Below are 24,546 nucleotides of genomic sequence, written 5' to 3'. Positions count from 1 at the left end.
ACACACTACACTATTATACACTACACTATACACCACACTGGTGTGCTGTACTAGTGACGAATTGGCCACGTTCTGTTTATGTGACAACCCTTACTAGTTTAACACGTAGGCTTTCGCGACCAATATTGTTCATAATGAACGATTTTTGGGTTTAGATCGCGTTATTTATAAATGTGTCGTAACCCTCCACCACCCGACACGGCCAATCAGTAAAAAAGTGTCACGTTGACAAAAGACAAATAGTTCACTGCTTTAGCCCACCGGTGTGTTGAAGCGTGAAACCACAACATTTACAATTTGAGTACGACGTTTCGCTGGTAATTGCATCCAGCATCATCGGGCAATTCGCCAGAATGGTGATGATGAAAGTCTAGTGAGAGAGATTAAACATGTTAAAGAAGCACTAAGACAGAATGGCTACAATAATGCTCAAATTAACAGAGCACTAAAAGCCAAATCACGATCGCAAAGCAACACTGCTGAAAGCGATCAGATTATTAAAACAATAAAAATACCATTTATCTCAGGAGTAACTGACAAATTAGCCCGTGTTTTGCAAAAGCAAAACATTACAGTAAGATTTGGTACAGTACACAAAATTCAACAACTAGTAACGTGCACTAAAGACGAATTACCTAAATTATCAACAGAAGGTGTATATCAGATTAATTGTGTATGTGGCAGATGCTATATTGGACAAACAGGGCGTAACGTTAGTGTAAGACTAAAAGAACACCAGAGAAATATTAAACTATCGCAAACACAACTGTCGGCAGTGGCAGAACATGCTTGCCAACAGGGACACTCAATTGATTTTGACAACGTTGAAGTGTTGTGTAAAACTAGTTACTACTGGCAAAGACTAATTAGAGAATCCATTGAGATTGAGAGAAGCAGAAATAACTTTAATCGCTCAGACAGCTACAGGCTTAGTGCGGCCTGGAAGCGTATTATTAAATAAGATGCATTACAATTCCTTATAAGGGAAACAAGCACTAACTGATTATTAATGTAGCATAATCACAATAGAACACATTCCAAATGATTACTAATCTACAACTCGCATCGTAACAATAGCCTTATTACTAATCAAGTATATAATTACATTAACCCCCCCCCCCTCAAATCTTTGCACCTGATGAGTTAATGAGTTAATGATGACGTCACCCTGCTGCTGCTCTATATAAGAACGGGAGACACAGCAGAGCCTCACCATTCTGGCGAATTGCCCGATGATGCTGGATGCAATTACCAGCGAAACGTCGTACTCAAATTGTAAATGTTGTGGTTTCACGCTTCAACACACCGGTGGGCTAAAGCAGTGAACTATTTGTCTTTTGTCAACGTGACACTTTTTTACTGATTGGCCGTGTCGGGTGGTGGAGGGTTACGACACATTTATAAATAACGCGATCTAAACCCAAAAATCGTTGATTATGAACCCTTACTAGTTGGCTGTGTCGGGTGGCGGCGGGTTTTAACGACACATTTATATATTTACGCGATCTAACCCAAAAACCTCTATTATGGATCAAAACGATGCGTGTTAAGTTGCCTGTCTTCTCCAATCCATGAGCCCCTCGATGTGTATCTCAGTTGCACATCCAAGTTCACACCTCGCATTGTGGTTTATTCGCTATTGTCCAATGTTTAGCCAAATAAATGGGACCTTTTTTGCCAGATTCCTTGCAAAAGCTTTCAATTTGGTGTTTGAACATCTTAACACCTGTTTTATTGCAAGAAAGGTTAAAACCTACACTTATTGCTTAGCCATGTCGGCAGGTACTCAGGAATTATTTGAACGTTGAGCCAACGTTGGCCGTACGGTTCAAACCATTTGCCAACATCAGCCAACATTGCATGCATATTAGGTAATATGCATTCATTGGTTAACAACAACAAAAAATATCAGCAGAAAGAGATGGTGAAAAGTGTTTCAGCATACCATACCTGTCAACCCATACGGTTTACCCCGTATTCTTGTACAGGGAACTTGAGTTTTCAGGTCCATACGGCGTACAGCATTTTTAATACGGGAACATTTTTTGTTTATTTGTTTGTATTTCTCCATTGTGATGGGACTTTGTAGAGATTTATAAGGGCATGGGGTGACCAATAAGATCTGAATTGGTCTGTAATAAGGTCGGCACTGATAAGGGGTTGACAGGTATGGAAGACATGGGTATGCATATATATAAATGTTCCTTCTTAAAGACACTAGCTAAGAATTGTGCAGCACACAATACATGTCACGAAGGTCACATTTCAAAGTGGATTATTTTCAAGCATTAAATGTACATAACGTACAAAGTTTGGTGAAGAAACGTTTGTTGTGAAGCTGTCAAGTGACTTTTAGCACATTCACAATCACGGAAATATCAAAATAGCATCACCAAACTTTGCCTTTTTCCGAATGAATGCACAATACGTACTATACAGAACACATGACAATGTCGGAATTAAGACGAAACGTTCTACAAGCAACATACAAGTTGTGTTATTACTACAGGAAGATTTCAAATAAAGACAAACAGTTTTGAATAACCTAGAAAGACGTTCCTTACACGATTAACAAAATCGGTGTACCTCCAATTATCACGGTTGGCTACGCACAGTGCGAAATAAGTTCAACACATTATAAACACACATTTACCTTTAGTTCCCTGTAGGTAACCTGAATAAGGCGAACGTCGTAGTGCGTTGCACGAGTAACTCCGCACACAAAAACCACACTCCTCCACTCAGCAGGGCAGAGAGAAAGAGTGGCAATGTCAAGTAGAGGAGCTGTCCATTGCCTAGTGACAGGCGGTGTTCACAATACTAAGAGGGCCTTTGTGTGAAGTGCATAGGACCAAAAGTGACACCGCTTTTTGCAAGATATGTCTACGGAAAGTTTTTAGACTTCTCATTTTTGTTACCGAAACATGCGTTTTAAATGTGCACGCGTCCCAAACGTTAATATTCAGCTAGTTACACGAACACTGTCGGTAGTACATTGAATTTTAATTATTTTTTACGTGTAAAATGTTTGAGTAAACGATTTTACATTTCCTAAATAACATAAATCAGCAGAATATCCCTCCACATATCTATCCCAGCACATCAGCCGCATGACCTTATGGGAGTGCTTAATTTGAGCAGCATTGATTCAATACAAGCAAATTGGACCAGTTTCGAGTCTCATCAGCAATCAGCCTTGTGTTCAACTTCTTTCGCACCGTACGTAACCAAACGTGCTTAAACTATTGCGAGTGACCTAACATGTTTACAAATTAGGACTCTGTTCGATGGGTCCAAGTTCGACAAAAAAACGATACAATAAATAACACAATAACTAGTAGCATCATTGTGGAGAAAGTGAAAGACCAACGACTGTGGGAAATGATTGAAAGCCAACTCAATCTCCCTGTTTAATGGTTGCTCTTTGATCATCCTGTGGAAGACTTGAGCACACAAGCAACGACATGTCATAGCATGTTGGATGTCAATATCCTTGTGGACATGACCCTGAAGGTAATATGCCCTTCTAAAGGTTTGGCCTCCATATTGAAGAATGTAGAGCATGACTTTTCAACTTCAAACACTGCAAGAGTAGAACACTTAAGATCCTTTAAGGCAGCTGCAACAGTAGACATTTGACCGACATGCCAATTGTGTTGAATTCTATGGCATGCATTTATTGCCCAAAGCATCTGAAGTTTTAAAATGTATTCAGTTATTTTTAAAATATATTTGGTCAGGTATGTTGAGGAAGAGGACAACCTCGATTACTAATAGCTTCAGTTCACCATACACGAGTTTATCATCACTTTATAATGCAGCCTATAAAATTATTAAATGTAGACTATCACTTTACTCTGCAAAGTAAATCCTATAATTAGAAACACAAAACCCAACATATTAATCAATAACACTAATTGTGCCTGTTGACCGCTGCCAACGCAGAATCACCAAATCATTTGTATAATTGTAAACACTAATTCAAAGCTATTATGTAACTGTAACACTCGTTAATTGTATTTTATGATTAACCAGTTATTTTTTATTGGCACATTGCACACAAAGTAAGTTGAACATAACCTTTGGACCAGCAGCAGTGAACTGCTTCCAAATACTTTCACTGAATGCTGCAGTTTGTGAAGCATCAAGGTGTAATAATCCTTCAGGAGACGGCTTCGGAATCGGTCCTTTTATTTCCACTCCACAATACACTTTGCTCACTCACTCTCCGTTGCTGGCAGACAACGGAGAGAGGACAGACCACGCACTAAGTTCCCACCGCGCACGTGGCAGCCCCCGTCCGCGCGTGACCCTGCTCGTCAGTTTCAGTCTGCTCCCGATCCTTCTCCTCCACTCGCTCTTAATACCTTCGTCACGTGGTTCCCCCAGCCAATCGTTCATGGACAGCTTCGACCATTCTCGATGGTTCCCTGTCAATCCCGGGACCACGCCCCTCATCCGACTCCCCATTAGCTGGGGCCCCGAATGGCTAGGCCAATCACTCCTGATGACCTGTCGTGATGACGCATGGGCCATGGTCCCTATCTCAACCCTTATTGGCTACAAGCAGGACCGACAAGCCAATCCCCACGTGAACCCTCTATGGCTGTCATTACAAAGGCACTGGGCCCTATCAGACATCTTGGTGTGGCTGAGCATTTTCTCAAACTCCATACTGCTAATCTGTATTAGGACAAATCCCGTGAAGATTATCACGCAGCCTCTCCTAATTTAACAGCAATAGTATTTACCGACTGATTAAGAACATAAAATTCAGGTGGACATCATTTGTGAACTGCTGCTGCATCTCATTTCGATGCAGCAAGTCGATGCGACGCTCCTTAAATAAGCATTGGCCCACACTCATCTTATTTGGCGACTGAGCAAGTCGTGCACAATACACCTTTTATGCCAAGTCTATATGCAGGTTGATCACTATTGAATTCCCACAGTCGATCTCAAATTCATAAACCCCGGAGGGGTAAGAGGCAGAGCTGACCTCCAACCAGGATTTAAACTCGCTATATTTTGAGTCAAAATTGGCAGCATTTGTAAAATTACATTTTACAAGTGTTAATTTATAACTCCAAATGGGTGATTTAAAAAAAATCTCGTAATAATGCAAATAAACAATGTAGTTAACATGACCTTTTTATTTGCAAGTTAAAGCAGAGGCAAAACTATGCAACTTCATACATGTCAATTGTTTCAATTCATATAACAGTAAAGTCAAATGTGAAATCCTCCAAGTTTTCACATGTTGGTCGAGGACTATCAGTTTTATAATTATCAAGCAAGGTGACACCCACACACAAAGTTCAAAGCTAGTCAGCTGACTAATAGTACACCAATGTATGAGCTACTGAAGTCATACCAAAGTTTTGGTACCTCTCGATCGATATAAACATTGTACACGATATTTCGACATGGCTTAGATGTCAGAAAATGTACATCACATTTCCTGATAAGCTTGTATGGAGTTGATATAAAAATATAGCAGACTGCATTTTTATCTTATTTTTTTTTTCATGAGATAAACTCAGTTTCAAATCATCCTGCACATTGCATTATTTGGTCGCATAGTGGTTTACTTTATCCAATATGCTATATTCTTCAGAGCAGGTTCCAGTGCAATCTTTTAGCTTAAAAAGACTGCATGAAAGTAAATATGAATTGACGAAATGAAGAGAGCAGCACAACAGTGTTAATTCAATTAAGATGGTCACTGTACAACAAGATGTAGAGGTGGAACAGTACGTAGTGTAATGTATAACGAAACTTTAACACACCCAGGCCTCCATGTATCATAGCAAGTCACAATTGTGTTTCAGCATCATCAAATAAACAGCAATATACAATATATAGAGGGGTTACGTTTTGCATCCTTAGTGCCTGCAGATCACACAAGCCTTTCCTCCTTGTGATGGGAAATTCAATAAGTGTTATACAAATAAAAAAATACAAATATTTTACAATTCTAATTTTACTCTATACGTTGTACGGAAATTTACAATGTGTACATAACCTGTGTTATGTACGTACCTAGTATCCAAGTAGCCAAAAAAAATTTATCATAAACAGGGCAATATTTGCATAGCATGCAGAAGAATCGCTATTGCACATCGAATGCAGTTAAGAACCCAGAAAAGCACAAATTTTAAATTTAAGGTATGCCTAAAAAAGTTTTAGACCCCATAAAGTGATCACTGTTCAGCAAAAACTAAAGGTTATACATGGGTAAAAAAGAAGTGCAAAGCCAAACGTAAAACTACAGTAGATTGAGACAGACCGATACAATTTGCGCAACACAAATCCAAGTGTAGCTTCTGCAACTATAAAATCGCATCGAAATCAATGTTTGTTACAATAACATTTAACCATATGTCTATGTGCAAATATAATTAATTCCATTCCAACCAGCACTTGTATTGCAAATTTGATGTTAAAATAGGGCTTCATTATAGCATGTATAATTTTTTATGACAACCTGTTCACATCTCTTTCCTTGCATGAATGACACATTGTCAACAAACATTACACATTTGGGTGTATGGCATTGCAAGACTTAAGCACAATCTGTACATAAGGAGACATCCAGATCAAACTAATGTGTGTTTTTAAACTGAGCAACATCAATAAGCCAATAAGTGCACACTGGCCAATGGAACACGTACAGAACGAAACGACAGGTGAACAGAACGAAGAAATAGGTTGACATGCTCAACAAGCAAATGATCTTAACGCCTATATTTTCATCCGAATATTTTTTGTTATTATACCTACACTAGCATGAAAATGTTGTTACTTTTTTCTGAAAACTATTCTGTTTATTTTCATGTAGTTAACCACGATTTTTCTTCTGCGTAGAATTAAATAATATACTTTAGCACTTCCATGCATGCCTCATTTTTGTGAGCCATGAAAATAATACACACAATGCAATAACATTCTACGAAGCAGTTTTTTCACAGTTACTAAACAAACAATAACTGACGCTGCTTTTAAAATTATATTCATGTTTAAAAAGATATTTTTTATGATATCAGTAAATGAGGACAAGCCATTATGGCAACATGATATTACATTCACTATTTTAACTATGTTGAGGGAATTCCACATTTCCATACATACCAAAGAAATGACACATCACTAATGAGCCCGCTGAGCTCTAAGGATACAGGTACCTCAATTTCCTGAATGACAACCAAACAAGTTACTTAACCTGTCACTACATGTCCTCAAACAGACAGCAATCACATTATAAAGTAAACTTTCAATTCCATTCACGATTACCTGAACTTTTGATTATCCAAAACCCCCAAGGTCTAAGTAGATTTTTGCTAATGCATCACTGTTTTATTTCTTAAATATTAAATAAAATTTCACTAAGTGCTGCAGATAAAGGCCGTGCCTGTCACAAGGGACAACCAGGCAAGGTTTACACCATGCTGCCTCCAAATGACTGTGGTACCATTGGGCCCCCATCTTCTGCCAGCAGCATTGCAGCTACTGGGGCCTTGGCTCCATTTAGGCCGCCCAGCGATCGTGCGGGACCGCTGGCATCTGCAGATACGACCCAGGTAGTGGGACGCCACTGTTTTATCAAGTAAGGCGTCTTCACGCGTCTCTTGATCTTTTCACCGGACAGAGGCTTTTCTTCACCTGGGCACATGTTATAAAAACATAATGCAAGTGTCATACTAGCAAGATTATAGCAAAAACATAAATGCAATGTGATGAACACATGTTCCGTTTACTATAGTTAAAAGTAAAAAACGTATTCTTACATTGTTTTATAAAGCAGCATTTATGTAAAAAAAATCTTAAAACTAAATTTTCCTACATATAGAAATAAAAAGGATATATTTATGAAATTACATGCCAGTTATACTTTTTGACAAAAGGGAATGTAACCAGTGCTACATTAAATGGTGAAAAAAATACATTAAGCTTACATGTCAGTCACCTGAGCTAGATGAGTTTTCAGCATCTGCATCATAGACGTTGAGTGTGAGAGAGTGGGGCCTCTCCGACGTCGCTTCAACATCCAGGGAAGCGCCTACCATTGTGGAGGCACTTTCTACCCCGGCCATGTTGCTGTTATTATTGTTGCTGTTAAGGTGCACGTTTGGGCCTGATGGCAATGCTGCAACCCTTTCATCGGCTGCCAAGTGCTCAGAGCTCTGTTGATCCCTCCCAGAGCAGGAGTCCCTTACAGGGCAAGGTTGCTGTTCTTTCTCTGGCCGCCCAAGTAATGGCTGGCTCTCATCTGGACTTGAGTGTTGGCTGCTTAGGCCATTCTCTTCTGCATGTTGTGGTTGAAATTTTGCGCCGCTCACTTTTGTGCTCGTGGAGGGCTCTGCAGTTATCTCAACCATAAGTGCTTGCGTTGCTGCACCAAGTGCTGCTTCATTCATGGCAGGTGCATTTACAGCAATACTGTTGCAAGAAGGGATGACACCATTGACGCGAGGAGCGTTACTATTAACCATCATGACCACTGCTTGTGCCTTGGCCACCTGCTGCAGTTCCATCTTGGCCACACCCGTTTCCACCTGCAGCAGATTGCATTTCCCACTGCTTGAGGCTCTGCCACCAGCTCTGTCTCCATGTGGCATTGCTCTGGCTTTCACTAGACCAGTAAAAGGTAGACTAGTAGGACGACATGGCAGGTTGGGTTGCTTTGGCAAGGGCTGGGATGCCTGTTCTGCACTTGCATTAGGAACCTGACACACCTGAGGCTGCAGCTCAGCTGGAGTGCTGGACTCTGATGCAAGCCTAAAAAGTGGATAAAGCAAATTCGGGTTGCTGCTGCTTAGTGGATCTTTCCCACTAAACTGTTTGGATGAGGTCTCTGTAAGGTTTTCATCTGAGCTTTCCTTCAGGTTTTTGTCTGCCTCCTTAGGATCAATCTTGATGGCTTTGAGGTCTGCTTCAGTAAGGTGCAGGCAGGCAGGGTTCGGCACATGTGCAACAATGGGTGAGCGTGTGACCTGACCAATGGCACCTGGTGCCACCTCGAGGATGGGATTGAGGCATGTGGTGGGCACGCCTGGTGTTTGTGTGTGTGAGGCCGACAGGCTGGTAAGGCTGGTGTCCGGGCTGAATGCTCGTGACTGTGCCTGCTGCCGCTCATAGTTTATGGAATTGCGATTCTTGGCATCAATGGCAGGCTGGGTGCCTGAGCTGGAATGATCCGAGGGTAGGTTTTTCTGGAATCCGTCCGAGGGCTGCCCTGCATCTTCGATGTACGAAGATGATGAAAACTCCTGGAAAGGCCCGAGTCGTGGGAAACGCCACATGCTTGCCAGATTCCTGGAAAACAAAACCAACTCATTGGGCATAAATAAAATAACAGGCATAACATAGTTTTGTAACGTGGTAACATTCCTAATTGCAAAACGCCTTGATATAATCAATTAAGAAAATATTAGAGCACAAATATCTCATCTGTGACAAGACTGGACTTGCTACAAATACAATAAGACACACACAAGAGAGCATTTTTTTTAAAAATATCTTGATTTGAAGCTTTCGTGACTGCAGGAATCCAGCCCCCCTTTTTAACCTATAACCCTCTTGCCACGGCAGCTCTCTCGCCTACTTCAGAATTTTTCTTGCTGTGGTTGTTCCACCTGATGAAGATTGCTTGTGTTGCGATCGAAACTTCGTGATTTGTTTTATTTAATTTTATTTCTACCTACGTGACTTTACCGAAAGAACCAAAGAGTATATTTGTTATATATTTGCATACGTCTTTCAAAGCACAATTAGGGAAGCGCAGAGAATTCATCATGTGCTATCAGATTCTCAAATCCACTGGGTTGGGATTCATGACCCATCTGTGTGAACTTTTAAGTGTCATTCTCTCATGTGTGGGTTTCTCCAGAGACTTCACATGTGACATACACTGCTTAAAAATAAATTGGACAAATATTCCAATGCATGATTCTTCTGATTATCTCTTGATATTTCGTTTTTTTTGCTCTATAAACACCATTCATATTCATTTCTGATACGGATAGTCATTAGTTCAACCAATAACTAACTAATGTATATTAAGTCTGGAAATTATTAAACATATTAAAAAAGGCTACAAAGTTGGGCTCATGATAAATAGGAGTAAAACTAAAGTTAAGCACACCTTAACAAATGAAGATATTTGTTTCTGGAACCCAACTGGAAAACTCTTCAGAGTATGGATACCTATGGCATTATTGAAGGCGGACTGGCATAAAAATTTGAAAATCAAGGAGCGAGCGAGGGGACATGTTGAAGTGCTTTTGGAGAACTGAACTTCATAATGAAAGCTACGTAACAATGTGCATGAATAGTCTGTTCAATCAGTGAATAAGAACTGTTACGATGTATAGATCAGAAACATTGACAAATAAAAAGGAACGGAAGCTCACAAGTGTGAACAGATGCACGGTGAGAGATGCACTCTTGGAATTACACTGAGAAACAGAAACACGTATATTCAAGAACACATGAAAACTAGACACATATAGACAGTCAAGTTTTTTTTTTATTGTAATTGTATTATTTAAAATGTATAATTTTTCTTTTTCTTAGATTTTTGGTTTTCTATTTATGTGACTTTACCAAAAGAACCAAGAATACAGTTAAGAAGATTAAGCGGCTTGAACAGAACACTTCAAAGAGAAGGTTTGATGGCCAATGATCAAGACTGCTGATGCAGCGGCAGCCAAGGAGGTAACAAGAGCAGGAGAATATAACCACTGCAGAGATGGAAGCGATGAAATCAGGTTTTTTTGTCGTCACTAAAACAGTGTATTACAGGACTGCAAAGGATGGCAATTACTTGGCGAGGCCTTCATATAGCAGTGGATAAAGCATGACAGCTGCTGCTGCTGCTGATGATTTATTTTTATGCCATACCTCTCGTTTTGGACAGCAGTCGAGCTGGCCTGGGCTGTGGAGTTCACAGTGGGGCTGACCGAGCGGTTGCGGTCCCAGAGCATCATCAGCTCGGTGATTCTCTCCTCTGCGCACTGGGCCGTGAGACGTGCCTCGGCGTCCTGGTCCCAGCAGTCCTCCATCGTCTCCTTCAGAGAGCGCACCGCCTGCACGCCACACAGCCCGCCCGCAAACATGCACAGATAAGACTCAAGAGAGTTCTGAACAGCGGACGCAGGAACAGCCAGTCACATGGACAATGTCATAGTGAGTACACATTCCTGTGTTAAGGTAAAAACACTTTTTCTTACCATTGCTCAAAAAAACGCAATTTAATTTTGTAATATTGATGGAACTGCTTTTTGTGTTTAGTTTATTGTCCTTCCTCCGTCCCTTCGATTAGCAGTTGGCTACATACGGTGCGAAATAAGTTAAACATACATTTTTATGGGTATTTTTTTGCATCCGTGCATCACCATCTTTGTTCTGGATAAACAAAGTTTCTAAATGTAAATGAAACGTGGATTGGATATGGGGTTGTGCATTATGCAAACATTGGAAGCAATAAGCACAAGATAGACTAAGAATGTCCTACAGGTGATGTAAGGGTGTGTATTGACAGGCTACCAAGCAAAATACACGCAGCTTAAATGAGAGTTAACAGCAGATAACTAGCAAGCCATACTTATCCCAGAAAAGGAACAAAATATGACAATTTCTTGCATGTGTAATAAACGACTGGACCACGATGTCTGGCTCAGTGTCCTTTATTCGGTTCGTACTGTATTCCCACACGGCTGTCTCTACTCTGTAGCTTCTCCACGGTGCTGACTCCGATGTCGGCCCGATCCACAACAGCAGCCCCGCTGCTGTTACTCTCACACAGCCCCCCTTGGCTGTACTCGCTGCAACTCCTCTCTCCTTCGTCCTCTCTGCAGCTCTGACAGCCTCGTGCTGTCTCTCCCTCTTCTCTCCCGCCACACCTGGCAGCCACACCGCTGCCTCTAACACGCAGCCCTTCTGGCTGTCTTCTCCGCAGCTGCACACCACTCCGTAGTTTCCTCCTGTCTTCGGGGTTGGCTCCCGATGGCCGTCGGTGCCCCCCCTCTTCTCACTCGCCCGCGTGGCCTCACTCTTTTCCGCTCACACCCCGACTGACTTCCCCTTCCGGTTTACCCGCTTAAGGACCCGAACCTTCCACCCACGTCACATGGCTCCACCCCCCGTGACGTCACATCCGGAAGGTCGCTTACGCCCGCATTACACCACCCTCCCCCGTAGAAAAATCCCAGCCGACCTCGGCTGACCAATAGCAATCGTAATGCGGCGAATCGACCTACCCCCCTAAAGGACACTAAGCATACAATGTAACAGCAAGAACAACAACGCAATTAACATCAACGAACGTACAAAAAGCATGCAATAAATACAACTGTAAGAAAAAGATAAAAACACAGCAACAATCAACGAAACGTAAGCGATTTGGAACGTGTGCGGGTCGCCGGCCCGTCCCGGACGGTCGGCGGCCCACTCGCAGAACGGGAACGCGATGAAAGTCGAGGAATGACAGGGGGTAATCCCCCTGCCGCAGCTGGAAGTCCACCAACGTCCCGTGTCCCTAAAGAATTAGTCTTGGGCTTGTCCTGTGACCGTGCCCGCAGCTGGGTCGGAAGGGCTGCAGGGCTCGAAGGTCCCGCAGACCTGGCAGGCGTCCTCCGAGCAGGGCCCCTCGTCCCCCGCAATGTCACGGCCGGCCTGTCTGGAACAGGTACGACAGGCGCTCTAGCAAGATCAATGGACGCAGGCAGGGGAGAGTCAGCAGCAACAGACCCCGGCAAGGCAACATTGGGGGATGACGCATCATGTAAGGGAGCAACATATGGTTTCAAGCGCGACGTATGCACAACCCAGCGACGAGACCCAATTTGGACGCGTGCTGACTGTGGGTTGGGAACCGCAATGAGGCGTACGGGACCATGCCAGGGTTTGTGCAATTTCGGAGAGGTTCCCGGACGTACCTGTGGACAATGAAGCCAGGCTAGGTCCCCAACCTTCCAGGGGCACTCCCCCTCGGACCGTCGCGCATATCGCTCGTTCCGGGCCTGGGCTTTGGCCGTAGCCACGCGGGCATTCTCCCGCGCCTCCGTGACTCGGCGAACCGTGTCCTGAATGTATTCAGGAAATGGTTTACGAGGTCCCTTCACCCCAGTTCCCAATTGCACATCCACCGGCGGCACGTTTTCCCGACCATACATAAGGTAAAACGGCGAATACCCTGTAGCCGCATGAGGCGTCATCCTGTACGCCGAAAGCACTCCGGGGATGTGCAGATCCCAATCTGATTGTTGTTCGCTCACGGTATGGCAAAGCATGGCAGACAATGTCCTGTTCAGCCGTTCAACCATACCATCCGTCTGCGGATGGTATGGGGATGTCCGTACTTTCTTAGTCCCAAGGCCCGTGCACACTTCCGCCAATAATTTAGAAGAGAAATTCCTGCCCTGGTCCGTGAGGAGTCTCTCAGGCGCCCCCTTGTCCATAATATACCCAAACAAAAAGGCGTCGGTAATGGCCGCGGCCGACTGATCGGGCAACGGCCAGGCCATCGGCCAACGGGAGAGGTACTCAACCCCTACCAGCAAATATTTATTACCCCTCGCCGATGGTGGAAAAGGTCCCAATATGTCCAGTGCCACCAATTCATTGACTCGAGACACCTGAATCGACTGGAGAGGCGGCACGTAAGGATGTTTCGGCGGCTTACGTCGTGCACACGCAGGGCACGCGCGCACGTGCCCTACGACATCTGTCGCCATGCCGTGCCAAAAATAATGACGTTGCAACGTCAACAAGGTCTTCTGCACCCCTAAATGTAAGAGAGTGTCACAATGGAGAGTTCTAATCAACTCGAATCGCAAGGACGTTGGTACCACCAGGCGCCAACGTTCCTGGAACCCCTCCCGCCACATAAGCAGACCATCTCGGAGAGCGGTTTGCGGCCCCACAGCCGTACTCGAACTCCCATTGTCCCTAGCAGACCGCTTCCGCAAGGACACCAACGACTCATCCATCATCTGTTCCCGGATCCAGACAGACCGCGGCAGATTCAAAACCCCGTCAGCCGGTCCCGGTTCCATCGGAGTGTCCGACTTCTCGACGGCCAACGTAAGCGGCTGAGGGGGGTTTGGAATCGGCGAACACCTATGCGTCCCCGACTCACATTTACAAGGGGCGCGCCGCGGTAATCTGGAAAGTGCGTCAGCGTTCGCATGGCGCACTCCCTTCCGATGTTGAATTTGGAAGGAAAATTCCTGTAGCGTGTCCAACCAACGTGCCAACTGTCCGGATGGCTGGTCAATTTTAAGGGCATATTGCAAGGCCGCATGATCCGTACGCACAATAAAAGAACGACCGTAGAGGTATGGTCGAAATTGCCGTAGGAAAAAAACAACCGCCAATAGTTCTCTGCGAGTGACACAGTAGCAGGTTTCCGCAGGAGACAAGACTCGGCTACCATACGCCACGACACGCTCTACACCCCCTTTAGACTGTGATAATACCGCCCCAATACCCGTGTCACTCGCGTCCGTATCAAGAATGAATGGGTGATCGAAATCGGGATAATCCAATGTTGGGGCCGTGGCCAATAGATCACGCAGACTCCGAAAGGCCGCCTCCTCCGGTTTTCTCCAACCAAACTTCCGTCCTTTACCCGTAAGGAGATGCAAGGGCCTCGCAATCGTCGCAAAACCCGGCACAAATCTTCGGTAATACGAGGCAAATCCCAAAAACCGCCGAACATCCCCCACGGTGGCCGGAGTCGGCCAATCCCGGACGCACGCCGTCTTTTCCGGATCCGTGGACACCCCCTCAGCACTCACAATGTGCCCCAAATAGCGGACGGACCGTTGCAGTAGGTGACATTTCTTTGGTTTGAATTTCAATTTGGCAGAACGCATCCTCATGAACACTGTCTCCAGCCGCGTCAAATGTTCATCAAATGTGCGGCTGAAGACAATAATATCATCCAAATATATAAGACACGTCTCCCACTGCAACCCCGACAAAACGAGCTCCATCAATCTTTGAAATGTAGCAGGGGCCGCATTCAATCCCATCGGGAGACAGTTGAATTGAAATAACCCCTGCGGCGTACGGAATGCGGTTTTCTCCCGTGAGGACTCGTCAAGGGGAAGCTGCCAAAATCCCGAAGAGAGGTCCAGTGTGGAAAAAAACTTAGCCCCCGACAATGCGTCGAGGGAGTCATCCATACGCGGCAGGGGGTACGCATCTGCCACCGATATCTTATTCAATTTCCGGAAATCAACACAAAATCGCAATTTGCCATCCTTTTTCTTAACCAAGACGACCGGAGCGCCCCATGGGCTGTTAGATGGCGATATAATGTCCGCAGCCAACATGTCTTCCACTGCCCCCCGCACGTGTTCTCGCTCCGCAGGACTCATCCGATGCGAATTTAATCGAATAGGGGCAGCATCGCCCGTCTCAATGTGATGGTAAAGCAACGATGTGCGGCCCAAATCCAAATCATCGGAGCTGAACACATCGGAATATGTCAACAACAATTTACGCAGCGCACCACGTTGCTCCATGGACAGGGAAGAATTTCCGTCACATAAGTCAGCAACCCAACGATTATCCGAACCCCTTGGCTCGGAAACCCCAGCAACCACTCCCCGGCTATGCGGACAATCATGCATCGCAAACGCCGTAGTGGCATGTGCCACAACCGTACCGGCCGGAACACGGACGTTTTCCCCCCCCGCATTAAGCACCTGTAAAAACGGTAATTGATCCGGCCGGACGATGGTCTGTGCCCCCACTAACGCCAACCCGGTTGTTATCGTGGCGGACGGCGACAACAAGACCCCTACTGCCCCTAGCCGATCAGGCAGGGGCTTCCGATACCGCAAGGGTATAAGCATCTGTGTACCAGGTGGGATGTCCACAGATGTGACGGACAGCGCCTGCACTTGTACGGCCGAAGCAGGTCGCCCCCAGGGCGACGGCAGAAACGAGATTTGACGGCCCCCCGGCAGTTCAATACAATTCTCATTGATTTTGATCAAAATGGGCATCTTAGCCAAAAAATCGGTGCCTAACAAACAAGGAACCGCCAAAGATCTCGATATTAACACAACGCCCGAGGCCGACACATCCCCAATAGATATCTTAGCATCCACCTGGCCCACGATACCCATGCTACCCCCGTTCGCAGCGACGCACGACCCATAAACCGGACGCACAGCCCCCGGCGGGATGCCCAACAGATGGAAAATGACATCCGAAATAATAGTCGCAGACGCGCCGGAGTCGACCAAAATGCGTACGTCCACCCCTTGTATAGACCCCGGTACAGTGGACGAACCCGTAGCGGCCGCGACGACTCTCCGTGCCAACTTGCGCCACTCACTGCGTGACCGAGCGACAAGGCCCCGTCGAAGGGCTTCCTTTAACAACAACATTAGGATCGCGCAACGAAGGCGATGGGTGAGGTGTAAAGCCTTGCCGGGTGTCTGGTGCGTGCCGACATGCCTGTTTCGGAGGATCTTTAGTCGACTTGTCCGGTACCGAGGCCTCCTGCTGCGGCGGAGCCGGGAAGCGGGCCCAGCAGTCTCTGGCGTAGTGGCCCCTACGCCCGCAGCGGAAACATTCGGCATCGTTGCGCCGAAGCGCAGGCCTTGCCTCCTGACGGCCCCGTTCCGGTAGCGCCGCGCGCGGCCTCGGCCCGCCGCGTCCCGTCCATGGAGCGGAGGCGGCCGTCAGCTGTTGAGGGCCCCGGTCATCCGGAACGTAGACAGCCTGCGCAGGGTTCCACCCCAGCGCATCCCCTTCTTTGACGGGCCCCCCCGTCCACGCCGTCACTTGTTTCCAGCGACGGAGATTGAATTGCGCATCGAGACACTTAGCAGCCGTCCGGGAAGTTAGCTTCTCATGCCCACACACAGGCATGGGGATCCCTAGACCCCGAGACAGCTCCAACATTTTCCCTAATATGAGAGGCTCGAGCAGGTCCTGTGGCGTCTCAGGATAAGCTGCCATGGCCAGCTCCAGCACCGCACCCCTGAACGCCACGGGCGACTCCTCTGGTGCTCGTTGTCGTTGAGCGAATCGCCGATGCGCATCATCTGGTGGCTCATAAGCGTCGGCCATTTCTTGAAAAACACCACATAAAGTTGCCTTCTTATCGGTCGTTATGGAACGGAAAAATCGGACAGATTCGTCGTCCAGGAGAGTCGGCAACACCTCCAAAGCCTCCGCATCGGTCCATCTTGCTGTGCGTACCGCCGCCAAGAAGCGGCAGGCGAACGCGCTCCAGTCCCCACCGACGGAAAATTCTTTAACTGTGGTAAGGTGGCGACTCCGACTCCTCTTCCCGCCGTCTTCCAATGGTGGTGGTTGTGGTGGCAAATTCAAAATGGCGTCGGCTCGCGGCGTGGCCAAGATGGCGGTTTGGCGCCGCGGAGCGCGCAAGATGGCGGCTTCTTGCCGCGTGGCCAATGGCGGCGGCAGGACAGGCAACGTGGCGGCCCGCGGAGCACCAACTGCGTCCTCCATCGTCCCTGGCGCGACGAGATGGCATAAATGCGTCAGGACGTCCTTAAGTGCCTCCAGTTGTACCGCCATCTCTTGCCATCGTTGATCAGCGTCTGATGATGTCGACGGACCCGCCACCGCGCCGACATCCTCCACTCCCGTCCCCGTGCTCGCCTCAGCAGGGCTCTCCTCCACCACCCCAGCAGAATCCGTGGTTGGAGGGAGTTCGTCGTCGTCGGACGAAGAAGCCGATGCAGGCGCCGGATTAACTTTCTTCCTCACTTGTTTCGACATGCCGTTGCACTTCCGACACCAGTGTAATAAACGACTGGACCACGATGTCTGGCTCAGTGTCCTTTATTCGGTTCGTACTGTATTCCCACACGGCTGTCTCTACTCTGTAGCTTCTCCACGGTGCTGACTCCGATGTCGGCCCGATCCACAACAGCAGCCCCGCTGCTGTTACTCTCACACAGCCCCCCTTGGCTGTACTCGCTGCAACTCCTCTCTCCTTCGTCCTCTCTGCAGCTCTGACAGCCTCGTGCTGTCTCTCCCTCTTCTCTCCCGCCACACCTGGCAGCCACACCGCTGCCTCTAACACGCAGCCCTTCTGGCTGTCTTCTCCGCAGCTGCACACCACTCCGTAGTTTCCTCCTGTCTTCGGGGTTGGCTCCCGATGGCCGTCGGTGCCCCCCCTCTTCTCACTCGCCCGCGTGGCCTCACTCTTTTCCGCTCACACCCCGACTGACTTCCCCTTCCGGTTTACCCGCTTAAGGACCCGAACCTTCCACCCACGTCACATGGCTCCACCCCCCGTGACGTCACATCCGGAAGGTCGCTTACGCCCGCATTACACATGTATGTTCATGATTAAATATGGTTAATAGTTTTATCATGGTGCACATTCCCACATTGTTTCTTTATTTAATGTTTTTTGGAAAGAACGTAATGGGATCCAGAGTTACTGGATACAAATTTATGGCATCTTATCAAACAAAGCATGGTATGCTAGGTTGAATGTTACTTTACATTCCGTGTTCTGTATTGTAAAGGCTTTGGAATAAATAATACACATTTCACACAAATTCCTGTAGAGCAAATAATAAGTATTAATAGTTCATAAAGATTTTTGGGTTAGATCGCGTAAGCATAAATGTGTCGTAACCCTCCACCACCTGACAGCCAATTAGTAAGGGATTTGTCACGTAAACAAAATGCCAATGAGTTACTACTTCAGCCCACCAGTGTGTTGGAGAGTAAATCCACAACATTCACAATTTGAGTACGACGTTTCTCTGGTAATTACAACCAGCATCATCGGGAGATTTACCCTGGTTGTTGGAGAGATGTTGCCACATGGTGTAATGAGCACACCGGATTTACCAACGACCTCTGGGTTTTATTAAGTCGTTGTTGGTTCGATCTCCCAGTAGAAAAGTTGAATTGGGTAAATTTCCTAAATCCCCCCAATGACCAAAGCCAACATTTAAAGACCGCATAAAATTATTGCCTTAACCTGAAAAGCAACACTGGTCATTCCCATATCCACATTTCTATATACTTTGTATGGTAGTAAAGGCTATTATTATTGGTCAATAACATTATTGAACAGTATATAAATAAGCTCAGCTCTTCACCTACTAAATGAAACGGTACTAAATTAAACAGTACATGTACAGTAGATGTAATACACTAAACGAAATCTTAAGTCATCAATCGCTCGCTCATATTCCAGGTTCAACTCACCACTGTCGTCCCTTGGATGTCATGTCAGTTGATTATGGTGAAGATGTCTGCAGGATTGTGTTCTTTGTAAAAGAGGGACCATGCGCTAACCTAACATCGTTTAACAGGTTGTAGTCGCACGATGCGTAACAAAAACACAAATGGCTGCCCGCTCCAATGCATCGTTTCTTACAGCATCCCAAACTAGTCTAACAAGATTTTACCGAGCACTGCCCAGTTCATCAAATTACGACCCTCAGCGCTTGTTTCAATCCTAATGTAAGATTGCTGTTCCAAAATCAGTAATACTTTTTTTTATCAGAGGCTTGGTTTATTTGTCCTAATCTCTCATCTATAATTATTCAACCAACACGAAGACAACATATATCATCACTGTTCATAAAAAAACTCCGCAGAAAAGCAAAAACACGGGTCTCTCTGTGCGTGCTTTCTGATGACGAAAAGCCCAACCCAGTTAAGGTGTGGCTAACCACAGGCAAGTGTCATCACCTAGTCGTGCTAAAAATGTCAGCAATAATTTCTGTATGCAAGAGGAATAACATGAGCACATTCGTAACTATATTTAAGAAGTATAAAAAAAACAGTGTAACATCATTCTTGAACTTCCATATTCATTTTTACTTGAAACTGATCTAAGTATTGTGTTATAATTACAACCTTGCAATGTTACTTACGAGAAAACCCCCAATACAAACGTACCGACCAGTTATTGCAATATCTCCCTGTTGGCCTCACAGGAAGAGTCAAAGAATGGCTCCCATTGGCGTTCCCATCTCCATCATCCAATGCACACAGGGCACCAACACCACCCACCACGCAAATCCCAACCCCCACAACGCGTGAATGCATGGGTTGGTTTGTATACAAATTAATACCCCCTCCCCACCTTGTCCCTCCTCCTCACCCCTAAACACAATAGCTTTTCATGTGCTTTGGAAATGCTGGCAGCCTTTCACCCCCACCCCAGCTCCTAAATACAGTGACTACATTGTATCATGCCAACCGCCAAACACGTGTATTCTGGGACACTGCATTGCCCAGTGAGTGGTGCGCATTCCTAGCCAAGTGGCATTTGGGAGGCTCAAGGAATTACCACCCCATTTCACTTTGAACATCGCGTCACATGGGCCCTATGCTTTGGCAATGGGAAGCCTTTTTGAGACCAGTTTAACACTGTTAATGTTATACACAAAGTACAGAATGTGACCGATCTCGTCAGATCTCAGGGGTGTGTGCATAGTGCTTGGGTTGGGCGACCACCACGAAACGCCAGGATGTCATCGGCAGCTACTAGGCTGTGCTATGCGGTGGTCAGCAGAGGGAAGTACAGCAAATTCCATTATTATACCATACTTCTATGCTACCACCGTACTTCTATGCTACCAAATATGCTCCCTACCTTCACCCACCACCACTGACCAGTATTCAGCAGTATGAAGTATGGGAGAATAACCTATTTAAGGAACGAAAAAGGAGGATTTCTCCACAAATCTGGCCGTCCGCCTGATGATGCTAGTTGTAATTAGTGGTGAAACATCGTAAGCAGATTGTAAATGTTGTGGATTTGCTCTCCAACACACCAGTGTGCTTTACTAATAACGAAATGGCATGTTCTGTTGACGTGACAACCCTTACTAATTGGCTATGTCTGGTGGTGGCGGGTTTAACGACACATTTATATATTTACGCGATCTAACCTAAAAAACCTGTATTATGGATAATATTGGTCGGGAAAGCCTACGTGTTAAAAGAAAATAACCCCATGACCTGCACAACGTCTGGGGATCCTTATCAAGCAGTGGATTTATGTAATGGCCTCTTATCAGATGTCTATTACACAAGGTTAATGCATTTAAATAATTTCCTTTCATAAAAATAACACGTGCTTAATAAAGCGTGGAGATGTACAATTATTAAATAAATGCAAAACGTCATCGCATATGTTCTGCAACCAAGGTTATAAAACCTAACAAACATGGAACATAACAAGGAATATTTATCGGCATGTTCTAAGTTCATAGATAATCAGAGAATATAGTTTTCCAAGTCCAATTTACGAATTTATGTTGTAACACCACACGGCCAGGCAAGTGGTTTAACCGTTTAATGAACAATCATGCAAAAAAATTGTGCAAATAAAGTCACCAAACCTAACTTAATGGCCAAAAGTACTCAGCAAATGGGCCCACAATTGGTTAATGGAACAACCACATGGAAAGAGAGCAAGCCTTTCAACTTGAAGCATTTTTCCCCCAAGTTATAAAAAACACAAAAGAGAAACTTGGAAAACAAATAACAGTCTTAGAATCACTAGTTTTGGTATCAAGATTTAATCCTATCACTTGAGGCAGCTAATGGCATCGAGCACTATTCAGAGCCCCTTTTGCTAATGTGAGAAAACCAGCAGGGCACGTCTAGACCATCACAACCCACAACAGCCCCATCCCCCGCAGAGTCACACAATGGGGCTGGGTACCGCTCTCTCCATACATGTCTGTGGCTGTTAGACGATGAATGGCCAGTGTGTGCCACTCATGCCTGGATACGGGTCAATGAAACTATGCAGACGGAATTGTTTATTGCTATACTTGCATTCTAAGCGTTTCTCAGGCCAGAAAAGAGGCGAGAGCGCCACCCAATTTCAGCAAATGTTCCTGGCATATTTCTGTGCTGTTACAAATGAACCAAGTTTGCAACGCATGTATAGACATTTATTGTGTTCTTGTAAAGCAAAATCATTGCAAGTGATAAAGAGAATGCAAACACGGGGGCAATCAAATTTTCTCTTTAATTGCCTCTTTGTAAATATTGCCTTTTGGTATATATTGCCTTTTGGTATATATTGCCTTTGCCCTTCTGTAACAAACTAGAGAGCAAAGTACAGTCATGCCCGAGTATTGCAACAGCTTTGACACATTTGCAACCTAAGAAACACACCATAAGAAAAAAACTGAAGTAATCGACAATGCACGTTACATGAGATTCCATACCAGGCTGTTTTCCTTCCATGCGTCAGGAAATTTTGGACGTTGCTTCTCACGGGAGACCAGCACCTGCATGTCCTCGATTGTCGGTTGGTTTCCCAGCTCAGCCTGAAATGCCGCCTGGTAATCTGAGATGCTCTCGCCTGCACACACAACAGCACGTCATGATTAAAACGCCAAAACACTCCCAAGGCTAAATATGATTAAAACACTCCCAAGGCTAAATATTAGGTTCAAAGAAAACTCGGGACTTAATTTCTACACATCTTTTGAGTAGAACGTTATGACATACTTTAAGCAATCTATATATATAAAAGGGAAATTTGTGAATATGTGTGTCTGTTCAAAATGTTTAGCATACTTCCCGACATACAACAAAGTTGAAATTTGGCATGTGGGTAGCTTCCAGACTGTACACAATGCAAAAAGTATAAAAATAGACTTTGGTATTTTGGGGGGTGGGGGGGAGCGCAATAATGGATATATTTTGCACGCAAGTGAGCGGTGACATCACATGTCTGTCATGTCACCCCCGCATGCGGCAGCGTTACGCAGTGTGCCTGCTGACGTCACGCATCCCCCCCCAAACCCTCTGTGTATCCCGCACAAATGCGCAGCTGGTGGGGGGGGGAAATAATGGATATAATATACTCGGCTACAAACTTAAAATTTGCCATGTCGCTAGCTCCCATACTGTACACAATGTAAAACGTATAAAAATAGACTTTTGTATTTGGGGGGGGGGGAATGACCATGAAGTGTATGGCGTCAACCCGCATACAGGACTGGCAAGAATTGATATCTGCCGAGCGTTTGTGGTATCGATTAAACGGGAATAGGTGGATTCTAAATAAATCTACAATCTTCGCTTCCTTTGCTCGATTTAAAGAATCGAATCTTGGCGCGCGAGCATAAGTTTTTTTTTCCACCGCGCGTTGGGTTTTATTTTAATTAGTGAGGTTGTAATGATCAAAGTTTTATTTGCATTTGTATATGTTATGTTTTTCAGTTGAGAAGTTTTTAAATCATTCAACACCAGTGTCCTACCTGGGAATAGGTCGGAGCACCTCATGTATATCTCCCAGTAGATAAGGCCTAGCGAATAGACGTCCACTTGTTTGAGGGCTGACTCGCAGTCGTGCAGGTTGACTGCTCCCTCCAGGACTTCAGGCGCCATGTACCGCACCGTGCCCACCTACACACAGTGACCCGGCCACAACAGAGAATCAATCCCACAGTGAGATGAGCTAAAAATAATTTGTAAGTTATGGACAAAGCGGGACGGATATTGTTTTATGAACTACAGCCAATTCATGCGGCGGACAAAACACCTGAATTTTACACTTTACAGATTCACACATTTCCAAGAATTTTAAGTTGACGATGATCATGCAGTAGCCTGAGATTTAACATTTCCATAAGCATAATAAAGTACATAAGAGAATAATGTTTACATGACACTTAATTCTCACAATAAGCAGATGCAGAATCGGGCAATAATGGAGATGTACATTAAGTTCCCCTTTAATTAGATGCATTTTTGTTGTGTTTATTAATGAAGGAGGATGTACCTCATTTAGCGCAGCTGTGTCTTCCTCCCCTGGGCGGACGAGCCGCTGGCCCGTCAGCCGCATAGCAAAGCCAAAATCGGCCAGCACGCACGACCCATCACTCTTCACCATCACATTGCGACTGTTGAGGTCCCGGTGTGCTATTGCTGGCTTGTACTGGTCTGTACATCAAAGTGCACGCAAAACATCAATGGAGTCTCCAATATTGTCCTTTGATCAAAGAACATTATTTTTCTCGTGTCGACAAGAAACAGAAGACATAACACATTCAGTAAAAAACGTTTGTTTTAAACTTTTTATTTTATACATAGTTTTTTTAAAGTAAATATTCTGGAGTAAAGTATTTAAGTATTTACTATTGTTTTAATCATTAATATTTATTTCTGGTGATTCATGTAATTATGGATTAGCAATTAACTTTATCCTTCATTGTCAAGACTGTGCATACGTGACTAGCCACCCACCGTTCCGCTGTAGCTCTGTGTGCAAGTATGCCAGGCCTCTGGTGATGGAATAAGCCAGCTTGCTTGCTGACATCCAGTCGCTTGTATGGTGGGTAAGATAATTACTCAAGGAGCCCTTTAGGAATAAAATATGAAACAAACCTCATTCAAAATTATTATTCTCGACACTTTTACCCCAGTGTAATAAGGGAAGCCAATTACAAATAACAAAACATATTGTGAAATCGATTTCTGGAAAATACACAGTAAACACTATCCCATGTCATGTGATTCACAAGATCATCTGTTTTAAATTTTAATGTA

The 24,546-nt window shown here is 45.1% G+C and overlaps 1 protein-coding gene across 2 annotated transcripts in view; it reads right to left on the bottom strand.

Moving 5' to 3' along the window:
• Positions 1–5,138: 5,138 nt before the first annotated feature.
• BMPR2 (bone morphogenetic protein receptor type 2) overlaps positions 5,139–24,546 on the bottom strand; it is a 46,068-nt gene continuing 26,660 nt past the window's right edge. Inside the window, exons 7-13 of one of the 2 annotated variants that reach the window (XM_078608419.1) lie at positions 24,244–24,358; positions 23,780–23,940; positions 23,256–23,403; positions 22,215–22,351; positions 10,903–11,087; positions 7,967–9,315; positions 5,139–7,662 (exon numbers count right to left, since the gene is read on the bottom strand). In XM_078608419.1, coding sequence (XP_078464545.1) covers positions 7,439–7,662; positions 7,967–9,315; positions 10,903–11,087; positions 22,215–22,351; positions 23,256–23,403; positions 23,780–23,940; positions 24,244–24,358 — 2,319 coding nt within the window. In that variant the 3' untranslated portion in view covers positions 5,139–7,438. Of the gene's footprint in view, positions 7,663–7,955; positions 9,316–10,902; positions 11,088–22,214; positions 22,352–23,255; positions 23,404–23,779; positions 23,941–24,243; positions 24,359–24,546 lie in introns of both variants that reach the window. The other variant, XM_078608426.1, reaches the window with a different exon arrangement.

The sequence above is a fragment of the Lampetra planeri genome, chromosome 2 (genome assembly GCF_965212315.1).
Source record: "Lampetra planeri chromosome 2, kcLamPlan1.2.h2, whole genome shotgun sequence".
NCBI classification, from domain to species: domain Eukaryota; kingdom Metazoa; phylum Chordata; class Hyperoartia; order Petromyzontiformes; family Petromyzontidae; genus Lampetra; species Lampetra planeri.
The sequence above is the reverse complement of the archived record's forward strand: the minus strand, read 5'-3'. Positions and strand labels throughout refer to the sequence as shown.